Consider the following 22387-nt stretch of genomic DNA (forward strand, 5'->3'; position numbering starts at 1 on the left):
TATGAACTATTTAATCTTCCTCTGCATTAAATATGTGGAAAGCACATATCTAATGTGCTTTAGAATGTTAGAAAGTATGGGAGCATATTTTTAAATAAATGTGCTTTTTTCTTTCCTTATTAGAGAACTCTTTTTGAAGACTAATGCTCAGCTGACAATTCGATGCAGGCAATTATTGTCTGAACTTTCCTACATTTACCCTATTGATTTGGTAAGTGTCGAATTTTCTGAGAAAACATTGCTTTTTGAAAAGATCATTTCAGTTTGACATTTCCAGGTAAGGAACAAACTTATTGCTCTAGATTTATTCATATGTGCTGTAATGATTTACTCAAAAGCTGGTTTTTATTTAAAAATTGAATTTAGACTTAGTAGTCCTAAGTTTCCACAGTTTAAATTTTTGGTGATAGTATGCATTCATGTTCATCTGAAATAATGCCAAATTATTCCTGGTTGCTTTATGTTCTTTTCACTCAACCAAGTTATACAAGACCACCATTTCTGTTGGTTACTGGCACACACATGCAGGTACACTTGCACTGCTTTTAAAACATAACTGCTAATTAATCTATCATTGTTAGTTAAGGTTTTCCTGGGGTTACTGTCAGAAGATAAAGGTTTTTTTTGTCATTGTTGTTTTGTGGGGTTTTTTGTTTGTTTGTTTGTTTGAGGTACTGGAGCCAGGATTGAACCTGGTACCTCATATGTGGGAAGCTGGCGCTCAATCACTGAGCCACATTAGCTCTCCTGACTTGTTGTTTTTGTTTTTTTTTCACATTTGTTTGCTTGGTTTTTTGTTTGTTCTGTTCTGTTTTATATTTTAGGAGTGTATTCATCAGCCAAAGGGCTACTGATGCAAAGTACCAAAAATCTGTTGGTTTTTTTAAAGGGTATTTATTTGGGCAGAAGCTTACAGTTACAAGGCCATAAAAAGTAAATTACTTCCCTCACCAAAGTCTGTTGCCACATGTTGGAGCAAGACGGTTACTGGTCTCTGTGAGGGTTCAGCCTTCCTCTTCCTCCTAAGGCTCCATGGTCCCAGCTCCTTTCTCTCTTAGCTATAGGCTGGCATAAAGGTCATCTCTCTCCCTGGGGCTTGTTTCTTTCTAGGCTTAGCTGCAGCTGTAAACTGTCAGGCTCATCTCTTTTCCTGGGGCCTCAGTCTGTGGAGCTGTCTCTATTCCTCTGTTTTCTTCTCCTGTGTGTCTACTTCTGTGTGAGAGCCTGTTTTATCAGTCCAGAGGGCTGGGACTCAAAGCTGAGTCACACTTTGATGACTTGGTTGAATCAAAGCCCTAATCTTAACCTAATTTAACCAGACACCTCATCTGAATCTAATATAGTCACAGCGTATCATGCCCAGAGAAACAGATCAGTTTACAGACATAATCAGTATCTATTTTGGAATTCATAAATAATATCAAATTACCACAAGTAGGCACTGGGAACCGAAACCCAGGACCTCCTGTGTGAGAAGTGGGCACTCAACTGTTTAAGCCACATTTGCTCCCTAGAATGTTAAGTTTTTGAATATAGTTTCTTAGAGTAAATGCAAAATGGAGATTAGGATTCTTCTTTAGAGAACCAAATGGGCTAAATTTGATTATTTTTGCTTTCTTTTTAATGAAAATTGACTTCATTTAGTAAAAAGTGAAAGTCTAATTTTCAGAGAAGCATGCTAATAGAATTAGAGGTTGCTCACAGAATCTTATTAAACCCACTCTGTATTTTTCATTTATAGATAAGAATTAGTCAAAGGATATTTTTATGGTAAAAATTTTATATGACTATTTGTTTGGACATGATTTTTTAAATGTTGTGTTTTTTTTACTTTTACTTTTTTTTAATATCCCCCCTTGCAGCTTTTTTTCCTTGCTGTCTGCTTTCTGTGTCTGTTTGCTATACGTTCTTCTGTGTCTATTTATTTCTCCCTCCGCCTGCAGCTTGCTTGCTATTTGCTCTCTGTGTCCATTCGCTATGTGTTCTGGGTTTTTGGTTTTTTTTTGCTTGTCTCCCTTTTCGTTGAGTCACCTTGCTGAATTGGCTCTCCACTGCGCCTGCAGGCTGAGCGGCTCTCTGCAGCACTTGTGGGCAGCAGCACTCTGCAGCTTGCGGGGGAGCCTGCCTTTACAAGGAGGCCTCAGGGCGTGAACCCAAGGCCTCGCATATGGCAGATGGGAGCCCAACTGATTGAGCCACAGCCACTTCCCTAAATGTTTTTATTATATAACATTTCAAATATATACAAATGTAAGTAGAGTAGTATAATGAATAATCATATACTCATTATCCAGCTTCTACAGTTATGATAGTATTTTGAGTCCAGGAAAGTAATGTCTCTATCAAGACTGACCTTTTAAATTCTTTGAGATTTGACTTAGAATTTTGTTTTATATATTAATTAATTTCATTCTTTGGTTAAATTCACAGAATGGGCATAAGGATTACTTTGTATGCGGTGTCAAGTTGCCCAATTCTGAGGACTTTCAAGGTATCTTATTTCCTCCTACTTGTTACGATTTGGTATATATAACGTATGGGTATGTTGTAGGGAAGAATAGAGACATCTTGAAATTTTGGTTACCTAGTACTTGGCCTAAAATGATTTTTGGAACTTCTGTCCTTTCCTAATTGCAAGTATATAGAGACAAATTCCTTGATGGGAAATATAAGAGAATATTTGGTGTAATCATAGAAAAAAAAACAACTGAACCTCGTATTTGAAATTTAAAATAGTTTTTAAATAGGCTTTAAGGAAATCAGGCAGTAGGATTCTTAAGAATACCGGTAATCTTTGTATCCTTTTTCTTTGATTTTCATAAAAAGTTTGTGTATGATTGAGGGCAGAAGAAAAACAAACATTAATATGGTCCACTGTTACTTGGAAAGACATATTCCTGCAGACCTGAAAAATATTTGGAAATTTATTTTCATGACATTCTCACTAATAGAGGATAAACTTGTCACACTACCATTTCTTTCCTCTTTTAATTTAAAATTTTTTTACATTAACGATATTGTAGAATATGATTCATTATAATTCCTGTATTTTAAAATGTTTCATTTTTCTTAATCTCATTATAAATATACTAAAGGAATTTTGGCATCTTCATAAAGAAATTATTTTTATTGCTAGCAAAGTATGTTCTTTCCCTTAGCCTAACAATGATGTGGGGCCTATTAAATGTTATCTTTGTAGATTATCATATAATCTGTTTGGGAAGAAATTACTCAAGAAGAGAGCATTGCTAATTTTGATCCAGACTTTCTCCCATTTCCCTATAGAGGAACTGTTATTTGTGGTCCTTTAATATTTAAGACTATTTTAATTTATTGGCTCCTTTGGCCCTTGCAACAACCCTTATAACAAGTAGTTGGGACAGTTTTGGTGTACCATTTAATCATAAAGAAATGAAGCCAGTATAATATAGGGAGAGACTGAGGAGCTAGGAGTGGAGAAACCTATGTTCAAGTCCTGGTTCACCTTCTGTAAACTTTGAGTTGATTTCCTGAACTCATGAACATATTAATTTATGTTGTATTATACCTATCTCACATGTTTGTTATGAAGATTAGGTGACATATGCTTGTATCTGGAAAAGCAGTGATTTTGGTGGTCATACAATTAAATTGGAAAGAATGTGACTGATGTCTCCAAGAGCCACACCCCTTAGAGCCTTAGGACTTATGTTTCCAACTCATCCTTCCATGTTTTTGGCATTACACCCTAGCTTCTATTAGCTTTGTAGACCCAATAATTATCATTTATTAAACTTCTGCTTTGTTTGTATGCCTTATTTCTAATCCTCACAAAAAGAAAGGAAAAATATAAGGAAAACAATATAATTCTCATTTTGTAGTGTGTAAATTGAAGTATAAACCTTTTAGGTGATTTGCTGTTAAGTCACAAAACTAGATAATGATATAGATGGGGTTTGTTTGGTTTCCATTATACAATGTTCTCTCCAACCTCTGTAAGGCATAAAAATGGTGCCTTGATGTTAATTTTAGGGGAAACTATGTTGTCTTAAAGCAAATGACTCGTCTTTTTCCTTATTCTTTCACTTGTCAATCATATATTGAGTACCTTAAGCCCTGTGCAAGGTTCTGGGGATATAGAACATTGATTCACTCAAAAAATATATATTGACCACCTATATGTCAGGTTCTATGCTTAGGTTTTGAAGCTGTAACAATGAACAAAGTAAACATATTCTCTCCCTTCTTGGAAATTATAGCCTATTGAGGAAGAAAGCCAATAAACAAGAAAACATTTAATACAGGAATACACTATTATAGAGAATAGTGGGAACCTAATTTAGATGATGCAGTCAGATAAGACCTCTCTGAGGAGAAACATTGATTGTAGGATTTCAAGGCTGAAAAGGAGCCAACCATGCTACAGGTGGGGGAGGAGCATTCCTAGAAGAGAGGGCAGCGAGTACAAAGGCAATGACAGCTTGGTATATCTGAAGAAACTGAGGGTGATAGATAAGTGGGAAAAGACCTATATTCTGGGCAAATCATTTAATCTTTCACGGCTCAATTTTTTTCCCCTGTAAAATGAGGTATTATCCACATCTCCATTTCGCTGGGATGATTGAATGAGATAATGTTTGAAAGAACTTTTCATGTATAAGGCACTCAATAAATATAATTAAAATAGGGAGGGAGAAAGCAAGAAAGGAAAGAAGGGAGGAAGAGTAAAAGGTAGAGGGAGGGAAGGAAGAAAGGAAAAGAAGAGCAGAAAAGAAAGACAAGTTCTATGTGGCTAGAGTATATTGAGCAAAGGGCAGAGCTTCATCAGAGGAGGTAGGCGAGGTTAGCCAAGCCAGTTCAGGCATGGCCTTGAGGCCCCTGTAAGGAGTTTGTATTTTGTTATCAATGAAGTAGGAAACTCCCCAAGGGCTCTAAAAGAGGGGAATGACATGCCATGATTTTTGTTTTCAGTAGTCACTTTGGCTGCTAAATACTAAATGATTTGAAGAGAGCAATAAAGGGATATCAGTGATATAATAGGGATATAAGCCTGTCACCATAATTGACTCTAGGATGTTTCTTGATTCTATTTTTATTTTCTTTAAAGTAGTACGTTTCCTAGTTTGTATAGCTTGTATACCTGTCTACACACAGAATTTGCAAAAAGCTGAATACATTCTCCCTACCCTTTAAAAAGTTAGTGTAGGGAAGTGGATGTGGCTCAAATGATTGAGCTCCCACCTACCACATGGGAGGTCCTAGGTTTGGTTCCTAGTACCTCCTGGAGAACACGAGCAAGACAGCGAGCTGGCATGACAGGCAGGCATGGTGTGCTTACGCAACAAGGAAACACAAAGAGATGACAATGAAAGACACAACAAAAGCAGGGAGCTGAGGTGGCTCAAGCAGTTGAGCCCCTCTCTCCCACATGGGAGATCCCGGATTCGATTCCCAAAGCCTCCTAAAGAGAAGATGAGCAGACGAGAGCAGACAGCAAGCACAAAACAGTGGTGTGTGTGTGTGTGTGTGTATGTAAATAAACAAATCTTTTTTAAAAATTAGTGTTTTAGTGCAATTAGCAGAAAAATGAAATGGGAGATAAAATAATTAATTGAAAAGTTGATTTCGTTTAAGAGCCCTTTTCACTCCCCATGACCCCTAGGAAACAGAAATTTTAAGAAGCACATATAAGGCTCAGTGGTTTAGTGTCCGCTTCCCATGTACAAGGTCCGAGGTTCAATTTCTGGTACCTCCTTAAAAAAAAAAAAAAAAAAAAGGCACATATAGTAGTATTGCACTTTAAAATCTTCTGTAGGCATCCTTTAAGGCATTTATCTACTAATGTATTGTGTCTTTCATATGTCATCTACTGTCCCAGATGCTGAGAATTGACCCAACCTCAATGGGATTACAGTCCAGTTGAGGGCACCAGACTTGTAATCAAGTCATTCAAGAAATACTTGCTGAATTCATACTGTGTATCAGGTACTTTGTTTATTCCAGGTACATGGGTATCTAAAGAAGTGAGAATAATCAATTCTTTCAAGAGGGGATCAGAAAAAAGTTAGTGGAGTAGATGATATCTGAGCTGTCTTAAAAGATGAAATAGTATCTCCCTGTTGAAAAAAGAGCAGGAAGACATTTTAGGTTGAGTGAGCAGAAATACAGTAACATAACACATTTTGCATGATGCTTTCACATTTCTTAATTCAATTCTCACAGCTGTGAAAATTAATTCCTTCTGTGAGGGAAGGAATTACCATCACTTTTTCTAAAAGACAAGAAAACTGAGGCTCACAGAGATTAGTTAATTTTTCCAAAGGCAGTGGCAGTTATAAAGTCATCCCTGGTATGCTGACTGTAAGGTCCATATTATTCCTGTGATGTTGCAGTTTTCTTTCTTGTTTTGATTAGCCTCTTCCAAACCTCTTGACAACTTTTTAGTGTTGTGGAGCAGCTGCGTTTTGAATGAGACTCTAGTAAAGCACTCTGAACTGGTTATTCTATGATATTCTTGATACTTTACTGGAATAGTACCGTTTGGGAAACTTCACTATAGGTGGTCCAACTTCTACTGTTTTTCTAAATGTAAGTTACTGTTAGAGTATTACAAAGAGACCTGGACAAAACGGGAGAAAGTCTAGTGAAGGATATTCATCTGAATTCCATTCGCTAAGACATTTAGCTTTAAAAAAAAAAAGTGTGTGTGTGTGTATGTTTTTAAGTAATCCATAACACGAGAGCCTTTTGTGGTAATGAGACCCAGATTTCCTTCTGTGTCTGTATTCCTTTATGCAGGCATGAGTTCTTGGAAAGGAGAGTCCATATGTCAAACAGTGTCTCATTGAGAACATGGAATGATTCCATAGATGCTGTTGCAGTGATTAGAGTCTTAAATATTTTGTCCTGTCTGGATCAGTGGGTGCTTGGTTCCTTATCAAATCTGCTGCCTCAGTGATTGGGAAGGCAGGATGGTAAGAACTTTTAGATCACTTATTGTACTTGGATGCATTTGAACATTGTTTGTTCAGCATAAAAATCAAAGGGATATTTGAATTAATTTATTCTATTATAAATGGCCATTGTGTGTTTTTGGAATTTACCATAAAAAAGTTTTTAAAAGCTGTAGCCATATGTGGCTACCTACATTTTAAAAAGAAATCAGAAATATTTTTTATGAGGAAACATGAGGGTTTTTTGTTTTGTTTTTAAGCCCCTTGAAACATTGTTTGAATTAGGATGTTTTTCCCATACCTGACTTTTAGAGTTCTTTCTAGTTCCTCCCTTTCTCTTCCACTCCCCCCCTACTTTCTTCTCACCAACAAAACTCTCTGTGACCTTTTAACCCCCAGAGCAACGTCAGGAACACAAATCTCCGCTCCGCATTAGGTGTTGGGAACGTCATCAGTGGTTACTGGAAAAGCACACCCCAGAGAGCCAGGTTTTGGTTTTGGCAGGTAAAAAGTCTTTCAGAATTTAGAATGCTGGATACCTTAAACCTTTTAGTTTTTCAGCTAAAATGATTGGCAACAGAATGTGACATCTGAGGTTGTGTGACCAGCAATAGCCATAATTAACCACATGAGCTCACATTTTCCCACTGGAAGTTCAGTGGTCTTGGGGTGATGAAAGTGACTTCCCTACCAGGAGGTAGTTTTCTTTTTGAGGGCTTTGGAATACTCTTGGGCGCTGTAATGCTTCACCCGTCGTCCTTTTAAAATGCTTTTTAATATAAAGCCTCAATATTGGAAATCCAATACCACTGAGTTTAACAGTAAGGCTATGACTGAGCAGTACGGCCTGGAATGGGGAAAAAATTAGGGTTTTTAATAGCAGGAGGAAGTCATGTGGTGGCAATAATGGTGAGTGTGGAAAACCAGAATCAAAGCTGATTTCTAATATCCAATTTTCAGTTTTTGTTATGTCTCTTTGGTTTTTCATTTCTACTTCAGAGATACTTTTTTTCCTCTTTAAATTTAAACAAAATTATTTTGATCATGCAGTAAGTTGATGTTAGAAGACCAATTTTTTTTAAAATAGAAATGTGGATATATACTGAAAATAGCAAATGCTGCTTTTTGGAATTACCCTTTTAATATGGGGGGAAATGTAGATGCTTGAGTGTTTAGCATTGGCTATTTTTAAACATTTGCATTTTTAAAGTTTGCGCTTGACCTGTTTGGAAGGCTAATTAAGAGATTACTACTTTCTAGAATTTTTCAAATCCTTTTCTGTCAACTCATATAGTACAATAAAAACTTAGTATATATAACACATGGAAAGTACAAACCTAATCTATAGTATTGTTTTTCATTATCACAAGTCCTCTTCTCCCCCTAGAGGTTCTTTTACTGTTAGGAATATTTTGAATTTGATAAGCCCTATTCTTTACAGAAAGCAGGAGGCAGGATTCAGCAGCCTCTGAAGGAACCCACAGTCCAAGCTGTGACTTGAGAGATATATATTTTGGTAGCTAAGGTGCGAACATAGTTCTCCCACTTATTCTGTCACTCATGGTTTCTACCTCTTTGACTTTGACCAAGCTACTTACACATCCTGAATCTCATTTTTCTCGTCTCTAAATTGAAAAAGTCAGACTTAGTGATTTCTAAGTTTTCTCGTAGCTCTAATATTCTATGATGGTGAGTTTTTAAGAGACTTTTATGTAAAGCACTTTTAGTCCCAAAGATAGTATGATAGGTATTCAGGTCTCAAAAGAATTAAAGTGTTTTAGTAATATTCAGGATACTTGGATGGGACAGGGAGCAGATAGAGTTATCGTCTCTAAAGATTATTAGGATTCTAGTCATGTAAGGCCTGACTCATTGGTCAGTTGAAAGGAATGCTGTTTGATTTTTCATGAGTTTGTTTTGAGAAAATTTTGACCAACAGCAGACATTAGTTGAGAGCCCTTTCTCTGTCAAGCACTGTACCAGTCCCTGACAACTCATAGACTTTTGTTACATGTTCTTTGCAAAACATTACTAGAAAAATGTGAAGAAACTAAGGTGGTACATATGTGTTATATCTTGGTACAGTCTAGGTTCCCAGGTTAAAAAAGAAACTTACGTATTTCACAGTAAAGTTCTGAGACAGTATGGTAGAGTGTTTAGGGAGTCAGTCTTTTTGGTGTTAGGTGAACCTATTTACTAGCTGCTTTAAGTTTCCTAACCTCTTTGAGCCTTAGTTTCTTCATCTGAAAAACAAATGAAATAGCATATGGAAAGGTGGTGAAGGAATGGCTCATATATAAAGTACTGTGAACAATTCCTGGCAGAGGAAAAGTACTTAATAAAGGTTACCTATTTTTATGGGATGATCAAAGAGAAACCAAGGGGGAGATGGTGTGTGGTAGTCAAGGGTAGAGAATTCACTGAGGCATGGATGGTTATAGTGGCATTCCTACCATAGGAAGTTAGTATTTAGTTAACCAGGTACAAAAATAAAAGTTGAATGTGAAAAATACTACTAATAATTGAGGTTAAAGCACCCTTAGAAATCAGCATAAATTCAAGCCAAAATCAGCTCGACCATTTCAGCCTTTCTTCTCTATCCAGCTGGAGTATTTAAAATTGTGTTAAATATTTTAAAGAATGTGTGTTTGTGTTTGTGTAAATGTGCATATTTTAACACATTTTGGCAATACTATATACCAAGCAGTTAGTTTTTCCCTTTTCTTTGAGAAAGCTGAAAACTTTAGGTAGTGCTGGGAATCAGGAATGGTGAATTTAAAATGCAGTTATCTGTGGCTTCTTAAAAATGACATGCAGTGTTTGACATGAGGATATGCAGTTTTTTTCAACAGTTACTTCCACGTAATTTGTATAACTAGGATGGTGTAAGACTGTGGTTTTTTACCTTTGCTTTTACTGTTTAAAACACTTTTATCTTTCTCCTATCTCAGCTTCACAGACTTATTTATGTAACACTTTTTTATGAATATTGAGAACATACTTCATAAAGTCTGTATTATACTATTTCACTACACTTCAGAATTAATAATGCTGTACTGTATTGCCTAGAAAGTTGTTAGTGAATAAAATATATAATATATATACAGTGCATTATGTTTAGACCTCTGAACCTAATTTTCACATCATGTAATAGACTCAGGTACCTCCTTTAAAAATGCTAGGAAAAACAGTAATGGATGTTTGAGTGCTTCAAGAACTCTTTCTTAAGATACATATCAAATGTTAATATCATCACTTTCACTACTGGAAAATAGTTTTTAAATGTAGTAAATGAAATTTCTAGTCTTGCTGATGTGTTTAGGTATATATAAAATTCATATAATTTAGATGCGTTTAATATTTTATTTGCCATTTCTTTTATAAAATCTCTTTTAAAATTGGTTTGTTATGATCTCATCGCTACATTTAGAAGATAAAGAATTATTTTCTTTTCCTCTGCTTTTGAATTTGCAGCAAAAGATGATGGAAGTATTGCAGTTGCCCTTGGTTACACGTCACATTTGGTCTCCATGATTTCCTTTTTCCTACAAGTGCCCCTGAGATACCCTATAATTCATAAGGGGTCTAGATCAACAATCAAAGATAATATCAATGACAAGCTGACCGAAAAGGAGAGAGAGTAAGTATCTTTTTTAATACTTTTAGCATTAAGCCAGAATGAAACATATGAGATATTAAAATTAAAATGCAACCTAAATTGTGGCAATTTTGTGTAGCTTTTGTAAAGTGTTTCTTAAATAGAATGTGCTCATTCATTTAGATTTTACTTGTTCATCTCCTTTGCTTCCAAAAATTGCTAAATGATAGCAATTTAAGGCTAATTTGCTTTCCTTTCACCTTTGTGGGGCAAGTGTTATGTACTCTGCAAATATTTGTGTAGTGTTTAAGGAATGAAGATTAATAAAAAGGGTAAATATGAATATATCTAAATTAATGTTTACTACAAAATAATAATAATGCTGTATTAAAATATATTTAGAATTACAATGCATGACTGTAACACAAAAGATAGGAAAGGCCAAATGGAATTAAAATGTTCTATGGTCCTAGCAATGCCAAGAAAGTGCAAAATTACTAATTTATATTAGATACTAATAAACCAAGGTGCATGTTGTAACTTTGTAACCATTAAAAGTGTTATTTTGTACAGTAAACTAATGGAAGACATAAGTGGAAAACCAAAAAAACGATTAATCTAAAAGAAGGCAAGAAAAGAAAGGAAAATGAACATTAAATAGGTGGGACAAAATATTAAGTTTGTAGATACAGCCCAAACTTATCATGTAATTAAATTAAATGCAAATGATATTAATACTCTACTTAAAAATAAAGATTGTCAGACTGATTAAGGAACTAAATGTCTTCTTTCCAGAAATACCTTATTTATACAGACACAGAAATATAGAAAGTAGAAGTTTGAATGAGGATATATTAGGCAAACATAACTAAATGAGAGCTGGGGTAACTATAATATCAAATTGAGATTTAAGTCAATTTAAATAAAATAGGACAGTTTTATAATGGTAATACAGTCAAATTTATATATGTATATACCTAGAATATAACTTCAGATATATAGACAAAAATTCACAGAATGATAGGAAATCCACAATCAATAAAAGGGCACTTATTTTTTTTAGAAGGTACCAGAGTTTGAACAAGTGCTCAACCACTGAGCTACACCTGCTCCCCAATGAGAGTTGGTTTTTTTTCATTTGTTTGCTTTGTTTTTAAGAGGTACTGGGGATTGAACCTGGGACCTCATACATGGGAAGCAGGCACCTCAACCACTTGTGCTGTATCCATTCCCAGAAGGGGACTTTTAATTTCCCTTCATTAACTAGTAGAATAAACAGACAAAAAAAACATTAAGATATAAAAAATATAGCAGTACAATTAATAAATTAGACCTAAATTATGTATAAAGAACATTGCACCAAAGGAAACACATTCTTTTTTAGATACACATGGAATGTTTACCAAAATTGATTATATGGTAGGCCTCAACAAATAGAAATAATTCAAAATATTACTGACCTCAATGGAATTTACTAGAAATCAATAATAAAACCCCCAGATGTGTGGATAAAGAAACCATAATGGAAACTTGAAATTATTTTGAACTAAGAGAATTTAGCATATCAAGGCTTGTAAGATGCAGCTAAATCTGTTCTCAAAGGGAAATTTATACCTTTAAATACATATATTTAAAACAAGAGAGATTTAGAAGAGAAATCATCTAAATACCCTTCAAAACAGGCTAGAAAAAGAACAAGTTAAGCTCTAGGAAAGTAGGATGAAGGAAATAATAAAGATGAGAGCAAAAATTAAATGGACATCTGTACAATGGAAAAATGTCACAGGCAAAAGTTCTAGTCCTTGAAACAACTAGAAAATTGATATGCCCTTAGCAGAATTGATTTAGAAACAGAAGAAACAAGGCAAATTTACCAATATGAGGAATGTAAAAAGACATCTCTACAGATATTCAGACATTTAAAGATAAGAGGATCATATGAACAGCTTTATGCTAATAAATTTGGAAATTCAAATGAGATGGCTGAATTTCTAGAAAAACACTACTTTTCAAAAATGGTACATGATTGATTGGAAAGAAAACATTGCCCTAGGCTAAAAGGAAATGGGTATAGAATATTCTGGTTAAGTTATTCTCAACTCTGGATGCACCTTAGAGTCATCTGGGGTGCTTTTAAATGTGAGCTACTGACCAGATTCCTGGCCTGCCCCCCAGAGTTTCTTAGTCAGTTAATTGTGCCTAGGCATTAGGATTTTTAAACAGCTCTGCAAATGATTCTAATTTGCAGCAAGGGTTGGAAACGACTATTCTCTGTCAAGAAAATGTATTCACGGGCTTGAAGAAATGAAATATCCTCCAGCATATTCAGGAAACTACAAGCAATTCAGTATCACTGCAGTTTAGGAGGCTAAGTGAGATGTGGTAAGAGAATACTCAGAAGAGGTAGGCACCAAGGGTAGAATTTAACACTTTATTTGGTAAACTCTGGTTTTCAGCTTAGGGGAAGGGCAGGTGTTGCAGCCCAGCTCCGGGAGGGCACGGGTCAATGTGGCTGTAAGACCAAAGGACGTGCTCCTCACATGATCAGACATGAGCTTTATTTATTTGGACTTACAGAAGGAGAGATTCTCTGTGGTGGTGGTGGTCCAGAGAATGAAGGTAGCACTCCGCAGAGAAACGGGAAAATGAGGGCAATGTTTAGGGTTTCAGAACAAAGACGCTTCAGAACAGAGTTACGTAAATGGGGTCTGGTGATGTTATTGTAGGAAGGAATTGTACAACCTGGAGAAAATTGCAGTCTAAGATACGATCTGTACATTGTTCTCCTGTGAGGAGATTTATTAAATTTTAACTTGTGTTCTGTGGGCTGGTTTCCCTTGGGGAGGGGAGGCCACAACCAGAGACCCACTGGACCCCCACAGCAGGTTACCCACATATCGTTTAAATCAGTGCCTTTTCCAAAAGGCATTGATTTTAATACAAGTATTCTTTTCAATTTCAAAAAAATTTAAAATAAGCCAGAAATTTATTTTTGACAAAGGGGACCTGGCTTTGTTTTCTTTGGTTTTCTTTTTTAATTGAAGTGTAATTTATGTGACATAAAATTAACCATTTTAAAGTTTGCAGTTCAGTGGTTGATGAACATTTGGGTTGTTTCTACCTTTTGGCTATTGTGAATAAATGCTGCTATGAGCATTCAGGTACATGTTTTTGTTTGAGTTTTCAACTCTTTGGGTATATATCTTGATTAATCTTTTAATCAAGATATATTGATTTTTTTTTTGAGGAACCACCAAAGTATTTTCCATAGCAGCTGTACCATTTTACATTCCCACCATCAATGCCTAAGGGTTCAATTTCTCTGTATCCTCGCCAACACTTACTATTTTTCATTATATTCCAGAGGGTGTGAAGTGGTATCTCAATAAAATTGTCTCTCTGAATTTTCACCAAATTTGTGCATTATGTTCTAATTTAAAATATTAGGTGTGTAGGAAGTCATTTTGGAAGCTTGAAGTAGGTGTGTCCCTCAGAATGACTAGATAATCTTTCTCTAGATCAGCTACAGACATTAATTTGTGAAGAAGCAGCTTAACATGTGGGCAATGCTAATAGTATGTTGCACCCAGTCTTTTTAGAAGAAATGAGTTGTTTGTTGTGTGTTTCTCCCAAGGAATCTAGGGAAGCCTTCTTTTCTTTGGCAGCCAGAAGACCACAGGAATTGCATTTTTTAAAGTTTTTTTTTTTAATCCATTTTATTGGTACATATTAATAAAGTATACAGTTCGTCCAAAGTTTGCAGTCAGTTAGTAGCAATGCTTCTGTAAGTGTTCATCAATTGTAACAAATGTACCACACTGATGAAGAATGTTGTTAATGTGGGAAAGTGTGGGAGGGGGAAGGGTGGGATATATGGGACCCCTATATTTTTTGTGTAACATTTATGTAATCTAAAGCTTCTTTAAAAATAAAAATAAAAAACTTTTAAGTGTACAATCAGTGGTATTTGGTGTAATCACATAGTTGTGCATTCATTACTTCAATCATTATTCAAGCATTTTCATTAATTCCATAATAATAAATAAAAAACCAGCAAACAAGAAAATTCTTCACCTTTCAATCTATGTTTCCCTTGCTGTACATAGCTGCTATTTATTTCTGGCTATTTTGCACAATTATTTATTTATTAAGCAGTTTTATTGATATATATTCACATACCATTTGATCTATCCAAGAGAATTGCATTTTTGTGAACTAAATATATATTACCATTATATACCCACTTTTGCTGATTTATCTATACTAAAACACATACTGTATTTTATTGTTCTAATATGCATGTTTCAATACATTTTTTAATATTGCTAAAAATGAAATATATCTTACAACTAATGGTATGTCATGTCATATTATGACTGATCCTTTCTTAGTAGAACATAAAACAAGGAGCATTTCACAATCGGTGGTGTCCTTTTTTTTTTTTTAAATATTGGAGCAGCAGTAAGTTGATAGAAAAATCACGCAGAAAATACAGAGTTCCGGGAAGTGGATGTGGCTCAAGTGATAGCGCTTCTGCCTACCATTTGGGAGGACCCGGGTTCAATCTCTGAGGCCTCCCAGTGAAAAAGAAGAGAATGCGTGCCTGCCCGGCAAGCCAGTGCCCACGTGATGAGCCAATGCCTGTGCAACAAGATGATGACGCAACAAAAGAGAGACGAAGGGGAGAGTCAAGGTGAAGAGCAGCAGAAACCAGGAACTGAGGTGGCGCAGCTAACAGGGAATCTCTCTCCACATCAGAGGTCCCCAGGACTGAATCCTGGTGAATCCTAGAGGAGAGAAAATGAGAAGACCAAAAGAGAAATAGGTATAGAAGATCACACAGCAATTGGATACAGGCAGGGTGGGGGGTGGAAGGAGAAGGGGGAAAACAAATAAATAGATCTTGGGAAAAGAAATACAGAGTTCCCATATACATGCATCTCACACACAGTTTTTCCTATTATTAACATTGTGTGTTGGTGTGGTACTTTTGTTACAATTGATGAAACAATATTGTTATCATTATGCTGTTAACTTTACTCCAGTGTTTACATTAGAGTTCATTCTTTATGTTATACAGTTCTATGAGTTGTGTTTTTGTGTGTGGTAACTTATATACAACCTAAAATTTCCCTTTTTATCTCTTTTCAAATATACAGTTCGATAGTGTTTGTTACATTTAGCGCCATCATCCATTGCCAAAACTTTTTCATCACCCCAAACAGAAACTCTGTACCAATTAAACCTAACTCCCTATTCCCCTCCCCTACCTCTAACCCCTTGTAACCTACCTGTATTCTAGTTTCTGACATTATGGATTTGCATATTCTGCTTATTTCAAATAAGTAAGGTGATGCAATATTTGTCCTTTTGTGTCTGGCTGATTTCACTCAACATTACGTCTTCAAAGTTCATCCATGTAGCATTCATCAGAACTTCATTTCTTTTTATGGTCAAAATATTCCATATATATTTTTATGTATATCTATGTATCTTTGTATATACCACCTTTTGTTTGTTCATCAGTTGATGGGATTTGAATTGCTTCAACATTTTGGTAATTATGACTAATGCTTCTATGAACATCATGTGCAAATACCTGTTCGGGTCCCTCCTTTTAATTATTTCGGTTATATACCAAGAAATGGGATTGTCAGGTCACAAGGTAATTCTATATTTAACTTTCTGAGGAATTGCCAGACTGTTTTCCACAGTGGCTACTCCATTTTACATTCCCACCAACAATGATGCTTTTTTTTTTTTAAGATTTACTTAGTGTAACACAAGGTCGTAAAGATGTTTGTTTCCCTATGTTCTCCCTTTGTTCCCTTGAAGATGTTTTGTTTTTATTTTCAATCCTTTTTTTCTTTTTTAAAAATTCTTTATAGTTTCAGTTCTTAAATTTAGGTGTTTGGTTCATTTTGAGTTAATTTTTTAATATGGTGTGAGATAGAGGTCCAGCCTCATTCTTTTGCAAATGGAGATTGTTTCCTCAGCACCATTTGTTGAAGAGATTGTTTTTTCCCAATTGGAGTGAACACCCTTATCAAAAATCAGTTTGCCATGGATATGATGGTTGACTTCTGAACTCTCAATTTTATTCCATTGATCTATAAGTCCTTGTGTCAGTACCATGCTGGTTTGACTACTGTGGTTTTGTAATAAGTTTTAATATAGGGAAGTGTGAATTCCCCAACTTTGTTCTTCTTTTTCAAGATGGCTTTGTCTATTCAGAGTCCCTTACCCTTCCATATAAATTTGATGATAGCTTTTCCATTTCTGCAAAGAAGGCTGCTGGTATTTTGTTTGGGATTGCATTGAATCTATAAATCACTGTAGGTAGAATTGACATCTTAATAATATTTAATCTTATCCATGATTTAGGTGATTTAGGTATCCTTCTATTTATTTTGGTATTTAATTTCTTTCAGCAATGTTTTGTTGTTTTCCACATAAAAGTTCTTTACGTCCTTGTTTAAATATAGTCCTGAATATTTGCTTCTTTTACTTGCTAATGTAAATGGAATTTTTTCTGAATTTCCTCTTTAGATTGTTTATTACTGGTGTATAGAAACACCACTGATTTTTGCATATTCATCTTATACCCCACCACTTTGTTGAATTCATTTGTTAGTTCTAGTAGCTTTTTTGTGGGTTTTTCAGGATCCTCTCTATATAAAATCATTTTATCTGAAAATAGGGAGAGTTTTCTTTCTTTCCTTCCTATTGAATGCCTTTTATTTCTTTTTCTTGTCTAATCACTCTGGCTTGATCTTCCAGCACAATGTTGAATAACAGTGGTGACATTAGGCATCCTTGTCTTATCCCTGATCTTAGGGGAAAGCTTTCAGTCTTTTACTATTCAGTGTGATGTTTGCTCTGGGTTTTACACATATGCCTTTTATCTTTTTTTTTTTTTTAATATATATGTTTATTTTTTATTTTTTTTAAAGATTTATTTATGTATTTCTCTCCCTTCCCCCTCCCCACCCGGTTGTCTGTTTGCTGCGTCATCTTTGTCCGCTTCTGTTGTTGTCAGTGGCACAGGAATCTGTGTTTCTTTTTGTTGCATCATCTTGTTGTGTCAGCTCTCTGTGTGTGCAGTGCCATTCCTGGGCAGGCTGCGCTTTCTTTCACACTGGGCAGCTCTCCTTACAGGGCGCACTCCTTGCACGTGGAGCTCCCCTATGTGGGGACACCCCTGCGTGGCAGGGCACTCCTTGCACACATTAGCGCTGTGCGTGGGCCAGCTCCGCGTGGGTCAAGGAGGCCCGGGGTTTGAACCGTGGACCTCCCATGTGGTAGATAGACACCCTAACCACTGGGCCAAGTCCGCCGCCCCTTTATTATTGAGAAAGTTTCCTTCTATTCCTAGTTTTTTGAGTGTTTTTATCAGGAAGGAGTACTGAATTTTGTCAGATGCCTTTTCTGTGTCAATTGAGATGATCGTGCATTTTTTCTCTGTCTTTAATGTGGTGTATTATATTAATTTATTTTCTTATGTTGAACCACCCTTGCATACCTGGGTTAAATCCCACTTGATCTTGGTGTAAATTTTTTAACGTAGTGTTGAATTCGGTTTACAAGTATTTTGTTGAGAGCTTTTGTGTGTATTTTCATGAGGGATATTGGTCTGTTCTTTTCTTGTGATATATTTATCTGGCTTTGGTATTAGGGTGATGCTGGGCTTAGAGAATGACATGGAAGCATTCTCCCCTCAATTTTTTGGAGGAGTTTGAGCAGTATTGGTTGGTAATTCTTTGAATGTTTGAAAGAATTCACCAGTAAAGCTTTCTAGTGTTGAGAGCTGTTTGATTACTGATTCAGTCTCTTTACTCGTTATTCATCTGTTGAAGTCTCTCTCTTTTTGAGTCAATGCATGTAGTTTATCTGCTTCTAGGAGTTATCTACTTTGCCTAGGTACACTTCATCTAGGTTATGTACTTCATTGGTATACAATTGCTCATAGTATCCTTTTGTAATTCTTTTTATTTCACTGGGGTTGCTAGTAATGCCCCCCTTTCATTCCTGATTTTAGTTATTTGCATCATTGCTTTTTTTTTCCTTTGTCAGTCTAACTACAGGTTTATCCATATTATTGATCTTTTCAAAGAACCAACTTTTGGTTTTGTTGATTCTATTGTGTTCCTTCCTTTATTCTGTCTTATATGGATTTAGTTTGTTGTTCTTTTTTCACTCTTCTCTTGCTGTTTTCAGAATTCTTATGTTTGGTATTCAACATTTTGGTTTGCTGTTCTTTTTCTAGTTTCTCTAGTTCAGTTAAATCTTTGAGTTTAGCTCTTCTTTTTTTTTTTTTAATTAATTTATTTATTTTATATCCCCTTCCCTGCCCCCACATTGTCTCCTCTCTGTGTCCATTCACTGTGTGTTCTTCTGTGTCCACTTGCATTCTTGTCAGCAGCACTGGGAACCTTCTATCTCTTTTTTGTTGTGTCATCTTGCTGCATCAGCTCTCCCATGTGTGTGGCACCACTTCTGGGCAGTCTGTACTTTTTTCGCACAGGGTGCATTCCTTGTGCATGGGGCTCCCCTATGCGGGGGACACCTCTGTGTGGCACAGCACTCCTTGCATACATCAGCACTGTGCGTGGGCCAGCTCACCACCTGGGTCAGGAGGCCCTGGGTTTGAACCCTGGATCTCCCATATGGTAGGCGGACACTCTATCAGTTGAGCCAAATCTGCTTCCCTCTTTTTTTTTTTTTAATGTAGGCATTTAGGGCTATAAATTTCTCTCTCAAGACTGCCTTCACTGTACCATAAATTTTGATAAGTTTTATTCTCTTTGTCATTTGTCTCAATACTAATTTCACTCGCAATTTCTTCTTTGACCCACTGATTATTTAGGAGTGTGTTGTTCATCCTTCACATGTTTACAAATTTACTCTTTTCCTGTCTTTTAGTGATTTCCAGTTATATTCTATTATGATCAGAGAAGGTGCTTTGTATAATTTCAGTCTTATTATATTTATTGAGAGCTGCATTGTGCCTAACTTGTGGTCTGTCCTGGAGAAAGATCCGTGGGCACTTGAGAAGAATGTATAACCCTTTAGTTTGGATGCAGTGTTCTGTATATGTCTGTTAAGTCTTAACTTATTTATCATATTGTTCATGTTCTCTGTTTTCTTGTTGATCTTCTGTCTAGTTCTATCTAATAATGTGAGTGGGGTGTTAGAAGTCTCCAATGATTATTGTAGAGATGTCTCTTCCTTAAGTTTTCCCAGAGTTTGTCTCATGTATTTTGGGTCACCCTGGGGCATAGATATTTATGACTGTATATCTTCCAGTGGATTGTCCCTTTTATTAATATATAATGGCTTCCTGTATTCCTTATAACTTTTTTGCATTTAAAGTCTGTTTTGTCTGAAATTAGTATAGCTACCCCTGCTCTTTTCTGGTTACTATTCACATGGAGTATCTTTTTCCAGCCTTTCACTTTCAGCTATTTTGTATCCCTGGGTCTAAGGTAAGTTTCTTGTAAGCAGCATGTGGATTGCTCATGGTTTTTTATCCATTCTGTAGCCTGTATCTTTTTATTGGGGTGTTTAACCCATTCACATTCAATGATATTACTGTAAATGCATGTTTACTTCCTCCATTTTACTCTTTGGTTTTCATATGGCATATCTTATTTTTGTCTGTCTGTTTACTCTTTTGGTTATCATTTTTGCTATTCTTTCTTTTATACTCTCCTCCAAGCCTGTCCTTCCTGTCCTTTTCTTTCAGTTCTAAGTCTTGCTTTAATATTTCCTGCAAAGGTGGATTCTTTTTGCAAACTCTTAGTTTCTGTTTGTTTGTCAATATTTTATGCTCACCTTCATATTTGAAGGACAATTTTGCCAGATAAATAATTCTCCACTGGCAGTTTTTCTCTTTCAGTATCCTAATTGTATCATACCATTCACTGTCTTCTCGCCTCCATGGTTTCTGAAGAGAAATCTGTGCTAAATCTTACTGGATGTCCCTTATACATGATAATTTGCTTTTCTCTTGCTGCTATGAGAATTTTCTCTTTATCTTTGACATTGATATTCTGAGTAGAATGTGTCTTGAAGTAGATTTATTGGTATTCATTCTGTGTACTTCTTGGACATGTAAGTTCATTTCTTTCATGAGAGTTGGGAAATTTTCAGCTACTATTTCCTCAATATTCTTTCTGCTCCTTTTCCTTTCTCTTCTCCTTCTGGAACTCGTATGACATGTATGTTGTTGCATTTTGTGTTGTCATTCAAGTCTTTGAGGCCCTGGTCAATTTTTTACATTCTTTTCTCTCTTTAATATTAACAGTTCAGTTCTTCGGTATCATTTATTCTTTCTTCTATCATTTCAAGTCTGCTCTTGTATGCCTCAAATGTGTTTTTTGTTTTGTTTTTTCTCTCTGCCCTTCCCTGCCCGCCACCCCCCAAACTTGTCTGCTCTCTATGTCCATTCACTGTGTGTTCTTCTGTGTCCACTTGTATTCTTGTCAGTGGCATCTGGAATCTGTGTCTCTTTATGTTGCGTCATCTTGCTGCATCACCTCTCTGTGTGTGCGGCACCATTCCTGGGCAGGCTGTGGTTTTGTCGTGCTGGGTGGCTCTCCTTACGGGGCAGGATGCACTCCTTGTGCGTGGGGCTCCCCTACACTGGGGACACCCCTGCGTGTCACAGCACTCCTTGCACACATCAGCACTGCACGTGGGCCAACTCATCGCATGGGTCAGGAGGCCCTGATTTGAACCTTGGACCTCCCATGTGGTAGGCGGACACCCTATCCGTTGGGCCAAATCCGCTTCCCTCAAATGTGTTTTTGATCTCACCTATTGTGTCTTTCATTCCCATGAGCTCTGTTACTTTTCTGTTCAGGATTTCAAATACTTCTTTGCCTTTGCTCAGTGTCTTCTTGATGTCATTTATCTATTTAACCATATTGTCTTTCAGCTTATTAATTTGATTTTGGAAATTTGTATGCATCTCACTGATTAGTTCTCTCAAATTCTGCATCTCTTCTAGGGCTTTGAGATATTCCTTTTCATGGGCCATGTCTTCTATTTTCTTAGTGTGGCCTGTGATTTTTTTCTTTTATCTAGGCAGCTGATTAAGATGTAGTTTATTCAGATGCTCAATTCTTTCTCTTTTGTAGGGATTTAGTGATAGGAGCCTGTGTGTTGCCACTGCTCTTTGATTCTTGCCTTGACCTGGATTGTTAGGATCGTCCTGCTGGTTGCTCAGAACTGGGCACTGGGCCCAGTAATTGGTTGTAGAGTTGCTTCTTAGGGCTTTGGGGGAGGGAAGCTATAGAGGCCAGAAAAAGCCTCTCCTATTTGTTTTTAAATTTTCTTGAGTGCACTTCCCTGATCTGCCAGCAGATGGCGCTCTTTGGCAGTTCTCAGTTCAGTGCCTGGTCAAAGTTTATTTGTTGCAACACAGATGGGATCAATGTGATAGAGCTCCTTGTCTGGAGGCTGTGAGCCTTGTAATCCAAACTTTTTCTGAGACAGTTCTCCAGCCTTCTCTGACAGCTCCCTCCCTTTTCCCTGGTCAGAAATATTTCCACTCCCCCCTGGGTCCTCAACAATCAGTCCCTGTTAGTGGAGGAGGAGGAGATTGGGAGGGCCGTGTATCTTTCGACCCTTGCTGGTTCCCAAGGCAAACAATGCACAGTCCCACCTGGCCTGGAAGGGGTCCTGGGACACAGCAGACCAAGTTTGTGGGTCAGAAGCTGAGTCAACCTTAGGCTGTGTCCCTCTCTTTCCCCTTTCCTGGAGTGGTGGATCTCCAGAGCCCCCTTAGTCTGTATGTGCAGGCCCAGAGGCCCGAGAGTTCTATAGGGTCTTTAGTATGGGGAATAGTGCCAGC

General features: G+C 36.5%; 1 protein-coding gene across 5 annotated transcripts in view; it reads left to right on the forward strand.

Moving 5' to 3' along the window:
- UVRAG (UV radiation resistance associated) overlaps positions 1-22387 on the forward strand; it is a 402827-nt gene that overhangs the window by 206321 nt on the left and 174119 nt on the right. For all 5 annotated transcript variants that reach the window (XM_058305983.1, XM_058305987.2, XM_058305986.2 and 2 more), the window contains 3 exons: positions 124-211; positions 2431-2491; positions 10407-10572. In XM_058305983.1, coding sequence (XP_058161966.1) covers positions 124-211; positions 2431-2491; positions 10407-10572 — 315 coding nt within the window. The remainder of the gene's footprint in view (positions 1-123; positions 212-2430; positions 2492-10406; positions 10573-22387) is intronic.

This window comes from Dasypus novemcinctus, chromosome 10 (genome assembly GCF_030445035.2).
Source record: "Dasypus novemcinctus isolate mDasNov1 chromosome 10, mDasNov1.1.hap2, whole genome shotgun sequence".
In the NCBI taxonomy this organism is placed as follows: Eukaryota; Metazoa; Chordata; class Mammalia; order Cingulata; family Dasypodidae; genus Dasypus; species Dasypus novemcinctus.